This window comes from Lepus europaeus, chromosome X (assembly GCF_033115175.1).
Source record: "Lepus europaeus isolate LE1 chromosome X, mLepTim1.pri, whole genome shotgun sequence".
In the NCBI taxonomy this organism is placed as follows: domain Eukaryota; kingdom Metazoa; phylum Chordata; class Mammalia; order Lagomorpha; family Leporidae; genus Lepus; species Lepus europaeus.
The window spans coordinates 124,277,397-124,293,255 of record NC_084850.1 but is presented as its reverse complement, the minus strand read 5'-3'; the positions used below and the strand labels follow the sequence as shown (position 1 = coordinate 124,293,255).

Genomic DNA, 15,859 nt, shown 5'->3' with positions numbered 1-15,859 from the left:
TTTCCTACACTGGCCCCGACAGAGGTGTGCAGCTGTTCTTAATCTAGAGCTGTTCCTGAGGGTCTAAGAGGCTTCCTCCTCTCCAGTATGTATTAGTGATAATAGTTTAACTCTGAGAAGGAAGCTTCTCTACTTGTAGTTTCTAAGTTCTTGGTGCGCACTTCAGTGTCACAGATGTACTGCTTGCAATTCCTGTGCATTTGGGGGCAACGAAACTGTAGACTTGTGCTGTCGGTTAGGGTGTGTGTATTTGTAAGCAGCACACACTAAGACTGAACATGGTGCATGTAACTAGAAGGTCCAGCCGTCGTAGGATGTTGGTTGGATTCAGAGCTTCGTGAGTCTCTCGAGGTCCTGCTTTTGGTGGTGTCAGCCTCACTTTCAGGCTGGTTCCCCTCGTGGTGGCAGAACGGCTGTAGCGCTTCTAGGCTTCACATTCCCCTAGCACAGTGTACAAAAGCAGAGCAAACTCCTTTCTCTCCTGCAGGCCTCCTTTGAGTCTGCTGTCGTCTTATGCTGGTCTAAATTGAGGTGGGATCCTCCGTTCAGGGGAATGCACTCAGTGCTAGGCTGAGATTTGGACTATTGGGCAAATCATCAGTGATAAGAGAAATAGGATTATCCGGAGAAAACTGGGGTCACCATGTATTTTGGAGACATCAGCTTCTACTGAAGCCCTTGAGCTATGTGTGGGAATGGATGGAGATCCGAGGGAAGACGTGGAGTGCTTTCAGGAAGGGGGGAAGAAGGAATGGATTCTGGGTAACAACTAACACAGTATACTCTTCTCTTTTAGGTATATGCAGAGTTTCCTTGAACTTTTGGAATATGAAAATAAGAGCCCTGAGGATCCACAGGTCTTAGATAAGTAAGTATGGTATAATTTACCTGAAAGTAAAACTGTCGAGTTAAAAGATGTTTTGATAGGTGGAACTCATGTCATTAAGGCCCAAGAAGAGTAATTCTGATGAAACATTAGTTTTCCTAGTGGGTATTGACACAAAATTGCATCTTCAGAATTTTGAGTTAAGAATTTAACATAGTGCAGAAGGAATGACACTTCAAATTACACTTCAGGACCTAATTCTTAATACATTTAGTCAAGGTGATCCGGGCACTCAGTATGAATATTGCAGTAAATGTTCCATCTAGTGGTAGCTTTAAGAATGCAATTGCCTTTGCAGATACATGAATTATCTACCCAATTCTTTATAATCTTTAAACAAAAATCTCAATGGGGTATTATATTTGAGCTTAGAAAAACTGTAAAGTTTTTATTTTGGAGAAGCTTAAAAGAGTGTGGTTTTTTTATATAACAAGCTGAATTCTATTGCTGCCATTATGCACAAAGGCTGTTAAATTCCCATGCACAAAGACTGTTAAATTCTCATGCTGATGGAAAATATTTGGTTTTCCCTTTTATTTAGCCAAGAAACACTAACCTTAGCTGTGAGTGTATTTTTTTCCACAAGAGAAATTATGTAGAAATCCAAAATGCCTGGGACCAGGAGGGTTTTAGATTTCAGATTTTTTAAGATTTTGGAGTATTTGCATATAATGTGATATCATGGGATCTTCCCATTATCATTTATATTCCATATATACCTTATAAAGACAGCCTGAAGGTAATGTAGAATATTTTTAATAATTGTGTGCATGTCTCACGGTGCAAAATTTTCCATTGTGGTGTTGTATCAGTGCTCAAAGACTTTTGGATTTTGGAACATTTCAGATTTCAGACTTTTAGATTAAGAATGCTGAATCAGTATCCATTTTACTTTATTTTTTTAAAGATGTATTTTATTTATTTGAAAGACAGAATTACAGAGAGAGGTAGAGACAGAGAGGTCGGTCTTCCATCTGCTGGTTCACTCCCCAGATGGCCACAACAGCCGGAGCTGCGCTGATCCGAAGCCAGGACCCAGGAGCTTCTTCTCAATTTGTCTGAAAGGAAACTTAACCTCAATGGCTCAATTCTCAGAATACTTCCCGATCGTCTCGGCTCTTCTAAGCTCTACCATTATGATCGCCACGTTTATTCTTCCACCACGTGGGTGCAGGGGCCCAAGGACTTGGACCATCTTCCACTACTATCCCAGGCCATAGCAGAGAGCTGAATTGGAAGAGGGGCAGCCAGGACTAGAACTGCGGCCCATATGGGCTGCTGGCGCTTGAGGCCAGAGCTTTAACCTGCTGCACCACAGTGCCGGCCCCCCATTTTACTTTAATTTCCTCTTATTTCATGTATACGTACATGAGTGTATGTAATAGGCCTGTTGTACTGAAGAATTTCTTTTTATGTATAAACCTAGTCCACATAGTTGTGAGATCAAACACCTGACATACAATTGCATGAAAAACACTAGGGAGGCGTGTGCATTTTGGCGTAACGAGTTAAGCCACCATTTGGGATGCCCACATCCCGTATTGGAATGGTGGGATTGAGTCCCACCTCTGCTTCCCATCCAGCTTCCTGCTAATGCACTTGAGGAGCAGTGACTGATGGCCCTAGTATTTGGGTCCCTGCCACCCACATGAGAGACCCGGATGGAGTTCCTGGCTTAAGTTTGGCCCAGATCTGCCTGTTGTGGGCGCCAGCAAATGGAAGATCAATCTCTTTCTCTCTCCCATTCTGCCTTTCAAATAAATTTTTTATTAAAAAAAAAAAACTAGGAAAATACCGGATTACACCAGCAACCTTAGGGAGTATTTAATCCATTCCTCTGAATTCACAGATAAGGAAACTGAGGTAAGAGATATGAAATGATTTGCCCAAGATTGTGACAATTCATAGTACAGCTGAACATATAAATCAGGTTTCCTTTTCCTTAGTTAGTGCATGGTTCTTTACAACACGCTGTGCCATCAAAACTCAGTCTGAGCCATGAATCACTGGCTCAAAGTAACTAGCCCAAGTTGGGTTGTAAATTAAAATATAAAGGGAAAGAAAGCCCTGATCCGCTTCATACTTTTCCAGGTGTTATGTCTTACGGGTCTTTGGAATGTAGAAGGGACAAGCAGTTGGGTTAGAGCCCCTGACACAGTGTTTTCCTTAATACAAGCCACTAATGTAATTTAGACTGTGAATATTAAATCGGTTGAATCCAGGAACTTTGTTTTCTCATAATTCATTAGTTGTGACATTTTGTTTGGTTGCAGTCCTAAAACTTAGCATTGACTTCTCTAACTTCAAATTTTGACATGTGAGTTTGTGGAAGTACATAATGTATTTCTACTCTATTTGTCCCAGGGTTCCATCTCAGTTTCTAGAACTGGTTATTAGTCAGATGCAGTATATGGACATGAAGTTGTCAACCATCAGCACTGACTCTATTGTATGCTCTATCAATGTGATAACAGCTCTCAGTCAGTTTCAAGAAGTTGTTTAGGTTCAGTCAGCTAGTTAGGATAGTTGGGATTTGAGAAGCCTGATGCTCTTGGTGAAGGAGGGAGTGAAAGTGAATCAGTATCACAATAGCAACTTTTTCTGTTCAGTGAGATCACCAGTGGGGCAACTGTTTTAGTAAAGTGAAAGAAGCTTAGAGGATAAACGTGGCGATCATAATGGTAGAGCTTAGAAGAGCCGAGATGATCGGGAAGTATCTGAGAATTGAGCCATTGAGGTTAAGTTTCCTTTCAGACAAACTGAGATATTTCTCTACTGTAAAGAGATGTTTTACTTTAGTAATACTTAATTTATAGATAAGTTAGAGTTTTATATAAAGGACAAATTGTTCTTTATGAAATTTCTTGTGAATAATGCTGACTTTATAATTTCACAGTTGGCTTATTTATCTTTACTGTGAAATGAATTCATTACAGAAATATTTCATCACTAAGAAAAATGAGACTATTTGAAAGTCACCCCAAATTTCCACTACCTGGGGGCAACTACTGTTAACATCTTCCCACTGCCCATACTTTTTTCCTAAACATGCATATTTTTGGATGTATAAAAGTCTTTACAAAATAACAATGTCTATATTACTAATATACACCTTTATTAATAACTTAATGATATTCATATCAATAGTCCATCTATGGCTAGGTCATGCAGTTTGACCTCCTATCATTGGATTTTAGATTGATTTGTAGTTTTCCTTCTTTTTAATACAAAGTACCGTCACTGATACTCTTTTTTTTTATAAAGATTTATTTTATTTATTTGAAAGAGTTACAGAGAGAGGTAGAGACAAAGAGAGAAGTCTTCCATCTGCTTGAAGTTGGGGACTTGTTGGCCTGCTGTCCCCATTAATTTGATTATTTCCCTACTGACTTGCAATGTCAATTTCTCAGTATGCTAAATTTTTGTATATGCATACTCACTTTGGGCCTGGTTCCAAACTTTTTATTTGATTCCATTGACTAAATTGTCTTTTTGTTCTTAGTTACCATTCCATATGTTTACCCCTTGTGTGTCTTTTATTAAAACGATTTTTTATTTGAAAGGCAGAATGACATAGTGGGAAAGCCAGAGTGAAAGATCTTCCTTCTGGTAGTTCACTCCCAAAATGTCCAAAACATCCAGGGTTGGAATAGGCTGAAGCCAGGAGCTGGGAAGTCCATCTAGGTCTCTCATGTGTGTGGTAAGGACTCAAGTACTTAGGCCATCATTCACTGCCTTCCCAGGCACATTAACAGGAAACTGCATCAGAAGCTGAGTAGCTGGGAATGGAACCGGTACTCCAGTATAGGATGTGGGCACCCCAAGTAGCAGCTTAACCTATTGTCATGACGCCTGTCCACTTGTGTGTCTTCATACTAATATGCCAGGATAGTTGAATAAATTAGTTGTTCTGTTTATATTTTATTGCTATATTTTACTGCACTGAGACATTTATTGGAAAATTTTACTCTTAAAAAAATTGTTTTTTATTTATGGAATCTCTGGATTTGAGGCTCCATTAAATCCTTGAAGATTTGGGGAGGATTGTCCCCATGTTATCAGGAGAAATCTTGATCTGTTCTGTAACTTTTATTCCAGAAACATTTATAGAACCTGTACTACTTACCCAAAAACTCAGTGGATACCTAAAAAGGTATTTGAACAGGTTTTTCTTTATTAAGACCTTTTGATTTTTTTGCATTTGTGAAAGAAGACTTTCTGTGGAAATTAAGTTTCAAGCAAAATCTGGAGTAGTAGTTGAGTTTCTTGTGAGTACTTCCTGTGGCATGTAATGAGAATGATGTCTCTACAATATAAGACTCCCAGCAGACAGTCTGGGAACAGAGCTGGTAAATCTGCATCCAACCTTGACATACAGAGACTGACCATGCTTTGTTTCCCTCCCTCATAGCTTTCTGCAAGTTCTGATTAAAGTCAGAAACAGGCACAATGATGTGGTTCCTACCATGGCACAAGGAGTGATTGAATACAAGGAGAAGTTTGGGTTTGATCCCTTCATTAGCAGTAACATCCAGTATTTTCTGGATCGCTTTTATACCAACCGCATCTCCTTCCGCATGCTCATTAACCAGCACAGTAAGTTGGGTTTCATTGGTCCTGTTTTGGAAAGGTGACCAGAAGGATTTCTCCTAAACGTTTTCCTGTTGCTTCACTTTCAACGTACTGAGCTGTATTTTTGCCTGTAGAAATTTTATTTCTAGTTCAGTTTTTCTTAAGTGAATCCCATCTATTAAAAGATTTTAATTAGTATTGTTGATGACAAGGGATCCTTGAAAGACTAATTCATCACTGTGCTGAGTCCAAAAACAGGCAGAGTGTCTTTATTTTACTCATTCAATTTATTGAGATAAGTGAATGTTATACAGCTATTAAGTGTGGGTTTATTTTAAATGCATATCTTTTAGAAACAGAAATGTGTGACAATTTACAGGAAATTTATAAGGAAAAAACATAAATACTATCCAACATAAATACTAACCAACCAGACTACTTATATAACTACAATTTCTTTCTGATCTAAATATGTGTGTATACATGTATATGTATGTTTTAAAAGCATTAATTAGGCCTATACATCACTGTTTTTCTTCAATTCAGTTAATTATGACTTTATTGGCCTAATGCCCATGTTTATCATTTTTTGTAATTAAAAATCTCCCCTATTTTATTTAGGTACTTTCCTTTTGTGGAGTCTGAATTATTCTCAATTTTTCCTTCATTTAAAAATAAGTACACATACAAACATTTGCATTCAGATTGCTTTTTTGTTTGGAGCTTCTTGTGGCTTTTATTCAGAAATAAAATTTTGCAAATCTTATGAATTGTGAAATTATTTCAATGTACTTTTAAAAATACTTGCACAAACAATGTTTGTGTACATGACATTGAAAAATAATCTCTATGATGGAGGTATTTGAAATGCTGCCAGTGAAGAAACCTTGTAGGTCTGTCCAGACGGTGCAGATTGTCTTCCAAATATTTAGTCAAGGTTGAAATCAGTGTCCAGAGTAGTGGTGAGAAGGTGGTTAAACTTGGCTAAGGATGAAAGTCCGTTTCTTCATCCAAGTCCCATTGGGTAGGGGAGAAAGGGTTGGACACCTGGCACGTATCACTGCTTGAAGAGCTGCTCATTGGAACTCACAGGTCTTAAAACACACCCTTTCTCCTTCATTGGCTGATAGAGTTGCTCTAAGTCGCTGTGGATGCTAAAATGATTCTTAAAAATAAGAGATCCTTTCAAAATGTATAAAGCTCTGTATTTCTCTGCTGGACCATCCCAGCCTGCCATGTTTTAACCCTCTCCCCCCTCCTCCGTTTTGTGTTTGTTTAGCACTTCTGTTTGGTGGTGACACTAATCCTGCTCATCCTAAACACATAGGAAGTATTGATCCTACCTGTAATGTGGCTGATGTGGTGAAAGGTAAGCAGTGTAATGTTATTGATTGCACTTGCAGTTCGAATGGGATTCTGGCTTATTTGAGGCAGTTTGGCTATGGGTTATGTTGCTATAATGTCTGCTGCGTCATCAGGCCACTGTGGCCCCAAGCCACTTGATCCGAATACGGAAAGTTTTTCCTGGGTGGTTCAGGAAAAGATGCATAATTCATAATGTTCAAAATATGGGTTTCTACTTGCAAGTCTATCTCAAACAGTAAGTACTAATGTAAAATTGTAAATTCTCATTGCTACCGTTATTAGAAAATTTCAGAAAATACAAATCCTTCCTATAAAATGAGACTGAACTTACATGTTTGTAAAATTTAAACATCTTCCTCTCGTGCACCCCTGGTTTTAGAATCTCTGTGGCACGCAGGCTTCGTGGGTTTGTTGAACATTCAGCTACACTCTATGCAAGTAGCCTCAGGGTAGACCTGAGCCCTATTTTTTTTTTTTTTTTTTGACAGGCAGAGTGAACAGTGAGAGAGAGAGACAGAGAGAAAGGTCTTCCTTTGCTGCTGGTTCACCCTCCAATGGCTGCTGTGGCCAGTGCGCTGCGGCCAGCGCACCCCACTGATCCGAAGGCAGGAGCCAGGTGCTTCTCCTGGTCTCCCATGGGGTGCAGGGCCCAAGCACTTGGGCCATCCTCCACTGCACTCCCGGGCCACAGCAGAGAGCTGGCCTGGAAGAGGGGCAACCAGGACAGAATCCGGCACCCGGACCGGGAGTAGAACCCAGGGTGCGGGCGCCGCAAAGCGGAGGATTAGCCTAGTGAGCCGCGGCACCCGGCCTAGACCTGAGCCCTATTGTTGTAAGTCCTTGCATTTTGAATTTAAGTAGCAGTTTCCTCATCATTCATGTAAGATAAACAGTGTCTCCAGAAAGCCTGCCTGGTTGTGAGTGATCCTCCAGGTCCCTGCACCTCTAAGGTTTCTTCAGTGTTATGGTACCATGTGCAGCCTCAGTTCTCCGGACTGGGTCTCCTATGAGGGCCCTCACCTTCCTTTCAGCACTCCCAAGTATTCATTACCGCGCGCCCCGGTCTTTACCAGGCATCGTTGCTGCTGAGGGAAACCTGGGCAATTTGTTTTTGCTGCCATTCCTAAACCCAGGAAGACTTTAGGTCTTAGCTCAGCTTATGATTGGTGAGCTGCGCTGGCTACTGTTCATTTAGAAAATGGTTACTCAAAGATGGTGCTGTGGTGTAAAACAAGCCTCCCTGTGCAATGTTGGCATCCCATATAGGTGTCCTTTAAGTCCCAGCTGCTCCACTTCCAATCCAGCTCCCTGCTCATATGCTTGGAAAAGCAGCAGAAAATGGCCCAAGTCCTCGGGCCTGTGCCACCCACATGGGAGACCTGGAAAAAGCTCCTGGCTCCTGACTTTGGCCTGGCCTAGCCCCGTCCTTTGCAGCCACTTGGGGAGTGAACCAGCAGGTGGAGGATCTCTCTCTCTTTCTCTGCCTCCTTCTTTCTCTGTGTATCTACCTTTGAAATAAATAAATAAATCTTAAAAAAAGAAAACGGTTAGTCACATTATTTCATCTATAAGGTGAATAGACCCAGACTCAACCCCTTAAGAATCCTGTAGTTGCTCTCTCCCATGATAACCTTGTGACTGATCATAACACCTGCAGGCTTCCATGGCGCAAGGGAGAAAGGATCATTCTTACCATAGCTTGTATTTTCCTTAGGCCTTAGCCCAGTGCCTGTCATGCATCAGAAAACATAATTCAGTCAGTTGACTACCCCTTTGATAAAAAGGCACAAAATCAGAAAGCAAAAATATAGTATAAAACATAGCATGTGTGCCTTTTTTCTTGAACTGTAATCAATTTGGTCAAGGTATGTGTCTTAACTTGGTTTTGTAGCTCATGTAGAACATATTATAGTACCTCTGGAGATGATTAGTAAATATTCCTTGGTTTGATAAAATTTTAAACCTCTTGATAATTTACTTTTTAAAAAAGCTTTATTGAGATACATAGTTCACGTATCTTAAAACTCATCCATGTAAAGTACACAGTTTGTTGAGTTTCACAGACTTGTGAAACTATCACCACAAGCCAGTTTTGAAATATGTTCATCACTCCAAAGAGAAACCCTAAGCCCTTTGGCAGTCACTCCCTGTGACCCTTCTTCCTGTTATAGGTAACCATTGATCTACTTTCTGTCCATATAGATTTCTCTGCTCTGAACATTTCATATAAATAAAATCATATGGCTGACTTCTTTCACTTAACATAACATTTTAAGAGTCATCTATCTTGAAGAATCCATCATACTACCATCCTTTTTTTGGCTCAGACATACTCCATGGTATTGATATATCACATTTATCACTTTATCAGCTGATGGGGAATTGGGTTAGCTGGGTGACCTTGGACATGTTAGATGACCTCTGTGAGTCTGAGCTTCTTCATCTGTAAAATGATACTATTGGTAATTCACCTGTGTATTGGGGCAAATTGAGTTACATGCGTAGAGCCCCTAATACAGTGCTAGCATAACACAGTTAAGACTGTACATAGGTTTATTAGCAGTAGTTCTTGGGCATTGGACAAGTCATTTGGCTTCTCATTTATCCCATTAGTAGTAAAGGTTGGAACCTTTACGTCTATTTATGTGATAAATTATAAAATATTTTAAAGCCACTTGGGCTTTCACAAGAAAATTAAAAATTTGAACACTGGATATTTCACATTAAGGAAATATTACTTATGTTTTAGGTGTGATATTGGTATTGTGGTTGTTTTCCAAAAGGAATCCTGGCTTTGAGAGAGGTATTTTAAAGTATTAACATATGGTATGAAATAATGTGGGATTTGCTTCAAAATTATACAGTGGGAAAGGAGTGAAAAATACTGGGCTTATGTTGAAAATGGCTGAGGCTATTGATGGGTGCATGGTAATTCATTATACTCTGTACTTCAGTATCTGTGTGAAATTCATGATAAAGTTTTAAAAATATCCTTTTTATTATCTTGTTATTCTTCACAGATAAAGTCTTTTACTAATTTTTAGGGAGCTTTTAATCAAGAATCAGTACAACAAGGAGTTATATGAAACTGTTACCAGTTCTATAGAGCAGAGAGTAATCAGACTCAAAGGCACTGTAAGAGAGTTCAAGGTGGTATCTGCAGACTTGAGCCAAGGCTGCAAGAACCTTATTGTTTCACAGCACTTACTGTCAATGTTGTATTAATTCATATTATCTGGTTTTACATTTGTACTGATGTTAATCTCTCTAACTGGGGTGTAAATTTCTAAAGGTCTGAGATTGTCCTTAGACACACACACTTTTGCATCGTTTCTCTTAGGGACAGAAGTTGCATAACAAAAACTAGTTGAAGATGTATGCAGTTCATTTTAAAGAAAAACCTAGATGTTCGTGTCTACCCTCTACCTCATAGCCTCCTGTTTTCTTTGTCTTTTTTATTCACAATTTTAACCTTGATCCCAGATTCCCTCCCTTCTCCCCCCTCTTCTTGTATTCACAGCTGTATTTTCACTCTTTGTCCTGCCCTCTTTTACTTTGTAGCTAGGGCCGGCGCCGAGGCCCACTAGGCTAATCCTCCGCCTGCGGCGCCAGCACCCCGGGTTCTAGTCCCGGTTGGGGCGCCGGATTCTGTCCCGGTTGCTCCTCTTCCAGTCCAGCTCTCTGCTATGGCCTGGGGAAGGCAGTGGAGGATGGCCCAAGTGCTTGGGCCCTGCACCTGCATGAGAGACCAGGAAGAAGCACCTGGCTCCTGGCTTCGGATCGGTGCAGTGCGCCAGCCGTAGCAGCCATTTGGGGAATGAACCAACAGAAGGAAGACCTTTCTCTGTCTCTCTCTCTCACTGTCTAACTCTGCCTGGTAAAAAACAAACAGACAAAAACAAAACAAAACAAAAAAAACAAAAAAACTTTGTAGCCAGTAGTGTTCATAGCTTGCTACATCTTCTGGTGAACTCATTCCCACCACTTGATCCATGTAACTGAAGCCTAGCTTCTTGGCCAATCCCTCCTGATAGTCACTCTCCAGACCCCCCTGGGACTCAGGATTTCACTTTCCCCAGTGTGCACAAGCTTGAGCACACACACGCCTCTTATCCCGCAACTGCGGTAAAGAGGAAAGACTGGCGTGTACCCTGCTTCCCACTGCATCTTTCAAATCATGTTTTTTTGGCTCAACAGCCTTGAGAACAAAATAGTGGCAGGTGGTTTCAGACTGTGAAAGTATGTACATGCCGTAAAGCAACATCCATGTAATCAACTTTTCTGACACCTGCTTCCCTTTGTCAGGATTGTATACTGATACGCACAGCACACAAAGTCCTCTTGGTTTGTATATGTTTTCTAGAATGCTTTTGCACTTCTCTTTCTACCCGGCAAGTTCTATGCTTACTGGGGGTCACTTAATTGTACCCGAACTGATCGTAGAAGTTATACTACCTGTTGTGACTGCATATTCTATTTTAATATTATATAAACTGAAGAAATAGTGGTACAAAAAGAGGCTTATTTCCATTAAAACCGAGTTGAATGCTTTGTAAAGACAATAAGAGGAAATCTTTTTTAAAATGTAATGAAATTACTGTAAGGAAGTGATTCGGTCACAGGCAGCGCGGAGTGAGATTCTGAGAAGGAACCTGTATTCGGGTTGCTTCACAAGTCTCTCTACTTTTGGTACACTTTAAAGACACAGGATTGGAATTCAGAGATGTATGTGGTGTCTTCTTCATAAGAAAGTTGACTGCAAATCAATCCATATTCAGAGAAAAGGATGTGGACTTATATGACAGGATTGGCAGAGGAAAACATTGTATTTTCAAATGTGCATTTTAAGTTAATGTTTATGGTAGTAATCACATTTTATGGTTTCCTACCTTATCCCATGTTTTTGTTAGTCATCCAATTTCTCTTCCTTATTGGGATGGTAAAGAGGACTAATATTGGGGCCGGCACTGTGGCATAGCAGGTAAAGCCATCACCTGCTGTGCCGGCATCCCATGTGGGTGCCAGTTTGAGTCCCAGCTGCTCCACTTTCCATCCTGGTTTCTGCTATAGCCTGGGAAAGCAATAGAAGATGGCCAAAGTCCTTGGGCCTCTGCACCCGTGTGGGAGACCCGGAAGACACTCCTGGCTCCTGGCTCCAGATAAGCTGAGCTCTGGCCATTGCGGCCAACTGGGGAGTGAACTAGTGGTTGGAAGACCTCTCTCTCTCTCTCTCTCTCTCTCTCTCTCTCTCTCCCTATCCTTCTTTCTCTGTGTAACTCTGACTTTCAAGTAAATAAATAAATCTTAAAAAAAGAGGACTAATATATTACCACAACAATAGAAGTGCTCATTGAATAAAATTTAGAAAGGGTGGAGAAAGAAGAAATAAAAATACCTGTTTTCATAACCCCCTGAGAACATGACTTTTTTCTTTTTTTTTAAACATTTCTCTTTTTTATATTTAATTTTTTATTTGAGAAGCAGAGTTACAGACAGAGAGAGTGAGAGACAGAAAGGTCTTCCATCTGCTGGTTCACTCCCCAAATGGCTGCAGCAGCCTGAACTGTGCCAGTCCAGAGCCAGGAGCTTCTTCTGGGTCTCCCATGAGGATGCAGGGGCCCAAGGAAATGGGCCATCTTCCACTGCTTTCCCAGGCTGTAGCAGAGAGCTGGATTGGAAGAGGAACATGCAGAACTTGAACCGGTGCCCACATGGGATTCGGCACCGCAGGCAGAGGCTTAGCCCACTATACTACAGTGCTGGCCCCAAGAGAACATGGTTTTATACTTTGATTGGTGTGTAACCGTATATACTGTGAGCAGTCTTGGCCTCTAGGAAATGCATGGTATTTGTTGCTTTCCCATCTTCAGCACCAACGGCCATCACATACAGCGTTCCTGGATGAACGCGGTACCTGACAGTAGCAGCCTCTATCCTGCTGTCTGTAACAGGGTTGTTGGCTTCCTTCCTGTGTCTGATGTGTGATACTCATAATCTGTATATTCACTTGGTTTTTCCAGCCCAGTATATATAATCTTTATTCCTCAATGAGGGGTTAGTTATTTTTCCTATCATGGTAAGATGGACTAGGCACTCTAGAAGGAACCCTGAAAGATCTCCTTTTTCCCTGAAGACTAAAGCAAAATTTAATAGTCAACTTTGTGTTTCATTTCCTTTGAATTCTACTTTTCATTTTGTGAGTGTCAGAATACCTACGCAGGAGCTCTTCTTAGCTCAGAGTAAGATAGAATAAATAATGCAGAAAAAAACCAAAGGTCAAAAGGCCTGAACGTTCTTCCATATCTTCTGGCTGAAAAGCAGTGGAGTTTCCATCTGGAGACACCCAAGGAGAAATGATCAGAAAGTCTCAAGCGGCCTGGGCCTCACCAGGTCTTCTCCCCTGTACCGCTCCATGTTGCCAAGGAGAGGAAGAAACCGATACCAGCTTCCTTGTACTCTTGGTAAAGTCTTACTACTCACTTCCTGTGTGTAGAGCAATCGGTGTTTTGCCCCTTTCCCTTCTCTCATGACCGTCTGGGGTTTCTCAGTTAATCTTCTAACTCAGTGTCTCTCTATCTAAGATTTTTTTCCTTTCTTTTATTTTATGCAGCTTGATGTAGAGGGAGTATGGTTCCAGGTTTAATGACAACTCCACTCTTGTTTTTCCCTGCTGGGAAGATCCTGCCTGGTGTAAGCATAGTCAAATGGGCAGCCCAAATGAGTCTGTGTGCACACATAAGTGTTTTAACAGCCTTACTGAAACGTAAGTGAACCAGCACTGTTCCCACACTTAGCTCTCTTGAGACAGACTACTTTGATGTAGAAGGGTAGGGACAATATTTTTATTTTGGGCTAGACAGTTGTGTAAACGTCTAAGAGTGGGGGTGCGTCCTGCACAACACTAACTGAATGCCTGGAACACCATGCCTCCTTGCTGCTTGTTTAGCATGTTAATGTCTACCTCTGCACATGTGCAAATTACAGACTCCAGGTAGTGAATGCCAGAATTAGTGTTGTAAAGCAGCTCCTGTTACCCTTTGGGTGGTGCCTTCCATTGTGACCCTTTTCCCTCCTTTATTTGTGAGAAACCAGGAAATAAAATGAAAAATCCTGTGGTAAGATCATTTTAAAGGCACAAACTTAAATACGTGGCACAAAAATCGGCCCTCACAGTGATGTTAGCTTGTCTGTGTTGTTCCTGTGTGCTATTACTGCTTAGCAGGATAGCGTACAAATGGTATTGTGAGAGACTGGCGTTATTCTGGTTTGGAAATAACATCTTTTACTGTCTCTCTGGGCTCTTCACCTTGTAGGTAATAGAGACCCACTCATAGTTCAAGAAACAGATTTATTAAAAGAACAGTAAATCCCATGGTCATCCAAGGATAGGAAGCACTTTTCAGTGGGAGCTGTAGAAATTGGAATTGGGATGTCGCTGGAGTTGCCAAGTCATGGCCTCTCCACCTTTCGCTGTGCCTCCTCTGGTTATCTGTTTTTTGTCTTTGCACTGGCTGATGGCTGCAGCTTCTTTAGGGCAGTGTCAGACATTGCAGGCTTTCCCAGATCATGCTGACTGTCCCTGTGCCCTTTTGGCTCCTGCCTTACTTGAATGACGATTGAGAGTATCTTGAGCCTAAATTTCCAAAGATGAATTTAGTTGGCTTGTTTTTTTTTTTTTTTTGGGGGGGGGGGGCACGACCACAGCTTGTAGGATTGTGGTCATCCTTGAAAGATGGACTTCCCTTACCTTAGGTGTTTGGCTGCAATCTCCCCAGTCTGCTGTGGTTTGAAGGTTGCTGGGGGATCCACTGCTTAAAATCACCCTGGTGGTCCCGGCTTGGGATGGGTTTTGGTAGGAAGGATGGTGACAGACATGCCTTGTTAGACTTGCTTCATCAGTTAAAAGGATTTCTAAAAAGCATCATGTCAATTCCAGGAGTTCCTTCATAAGGTAGTGTGTCTTTCATAAGGTAGTGTGGTCTTTATGAGCTTCCACCATGGTGCACTGCAGCCAGGCCAAACAGGGCAGAAGGTAGTAATGTAGCCCCTCAACCTCATCTGCAGGTGCTTGCAAAGTATTGCCGTTAGGTCTGGCTCTATGAGCAAGTGCATTTGTGGATAAAGGGTCATATCATTGATTTTGATGAGTATGTGAGCCTCCCATCAGGTGATGGCAGAAGGGAGTCATTCTGAAACAAAGTCAAGAAGACAACTGGATGCATCATGCTACAAGGAGATAATATTACTTGGCTTCAAAGTGTCTCCAACTAGAAATGATCAGTGAAGGAAGAAAATGTTGAGAAGGAGTAGCTTGCTTTTTTAGATGTCTTTTCTTGGGCTTATGGTTCTGAAACATTAGTTCATGTTGTTCAGATTACCTTTATGTTGTTACCAGATGACAAGAGTTACTGTGGGATTATTTTTTATTAAAAAATAAAAATTGAGGGGCCGGCGCTGTGGCACACTAGGTTAATCCTCTGCCTGTGGCGCCAGCATCCCATATGGGCTCTGGTTCTAGTCCCGGTTACTCTTCTTCCAGTCCAACTCTTTGCTATGGCCTGGCCTGGGATAGTGGTGGAGGATGGCCCAAGTGCTTGGGCCCCTGCACCCACACGGGAGACCAGGAAGAAGCACCTGGCTCCTGGCTTTGGATCGGCATAGCTCCAGCCGTTGCGGCCATTTGGGGAATGAACCAATGGAAGGAAGACCTTTCTCTTTGTCTCTCTCTCTCACTGTCTGTAACTCTACCTCTCAAATAAATAAATAAAAAATCTTTTAAAAATTCGAAAAATTAAAGTGTGACTTTTGTAATGCTTTATGGTACTTAAATCCTACTGTGTTCTGGCAGTGGCTTCTTTTGTTGGTGCTTTTATGTTTTTCTGTGTTCTTTTAGGGGAATGTTGGGCATTCTAGGCACCTTCATTTTAACTTTTTGGCTCCTTCATTTTAACTTTTTCAGCACTCATGCAAAATTCATCCTAGTCCCAGCCTTTTGTAAGATACTTGTAAACTAAATGAGTAATTACCTATATCTGG

At 41.2% G+C, this 15,859-nt stretch overlaps 1 protein-coding gene across 1 annotated transcript in view; it reads left to right on the top strand.

The window, feature by feature from the left end:
• Positions 1 to 15,859, top strand: part of PDK3 (pyruvate dehydrogenase kinase 3) — a 99,737-nt gene that overhangs the window by 35,427 nt on the left and 48,451 nt on the right. The window contains exons 3-5 of the mRNA XM_062184397.1: positions 797 to 868; positions 5,298 to 5,482; positions 6,738 to 6,827. Of these exons, the coding sequence (XP_062040381.1) occupies positions 797 to 868; positions 5,298 to 5,482; positions 6,738 to 6,827 (347 nt within the window). The remainder of the gene's footprint in view (positions 1 to 796; positions 869 to 5,297; positions 5,483 to 6,737; positions 6,828 to 15,859) is intronic.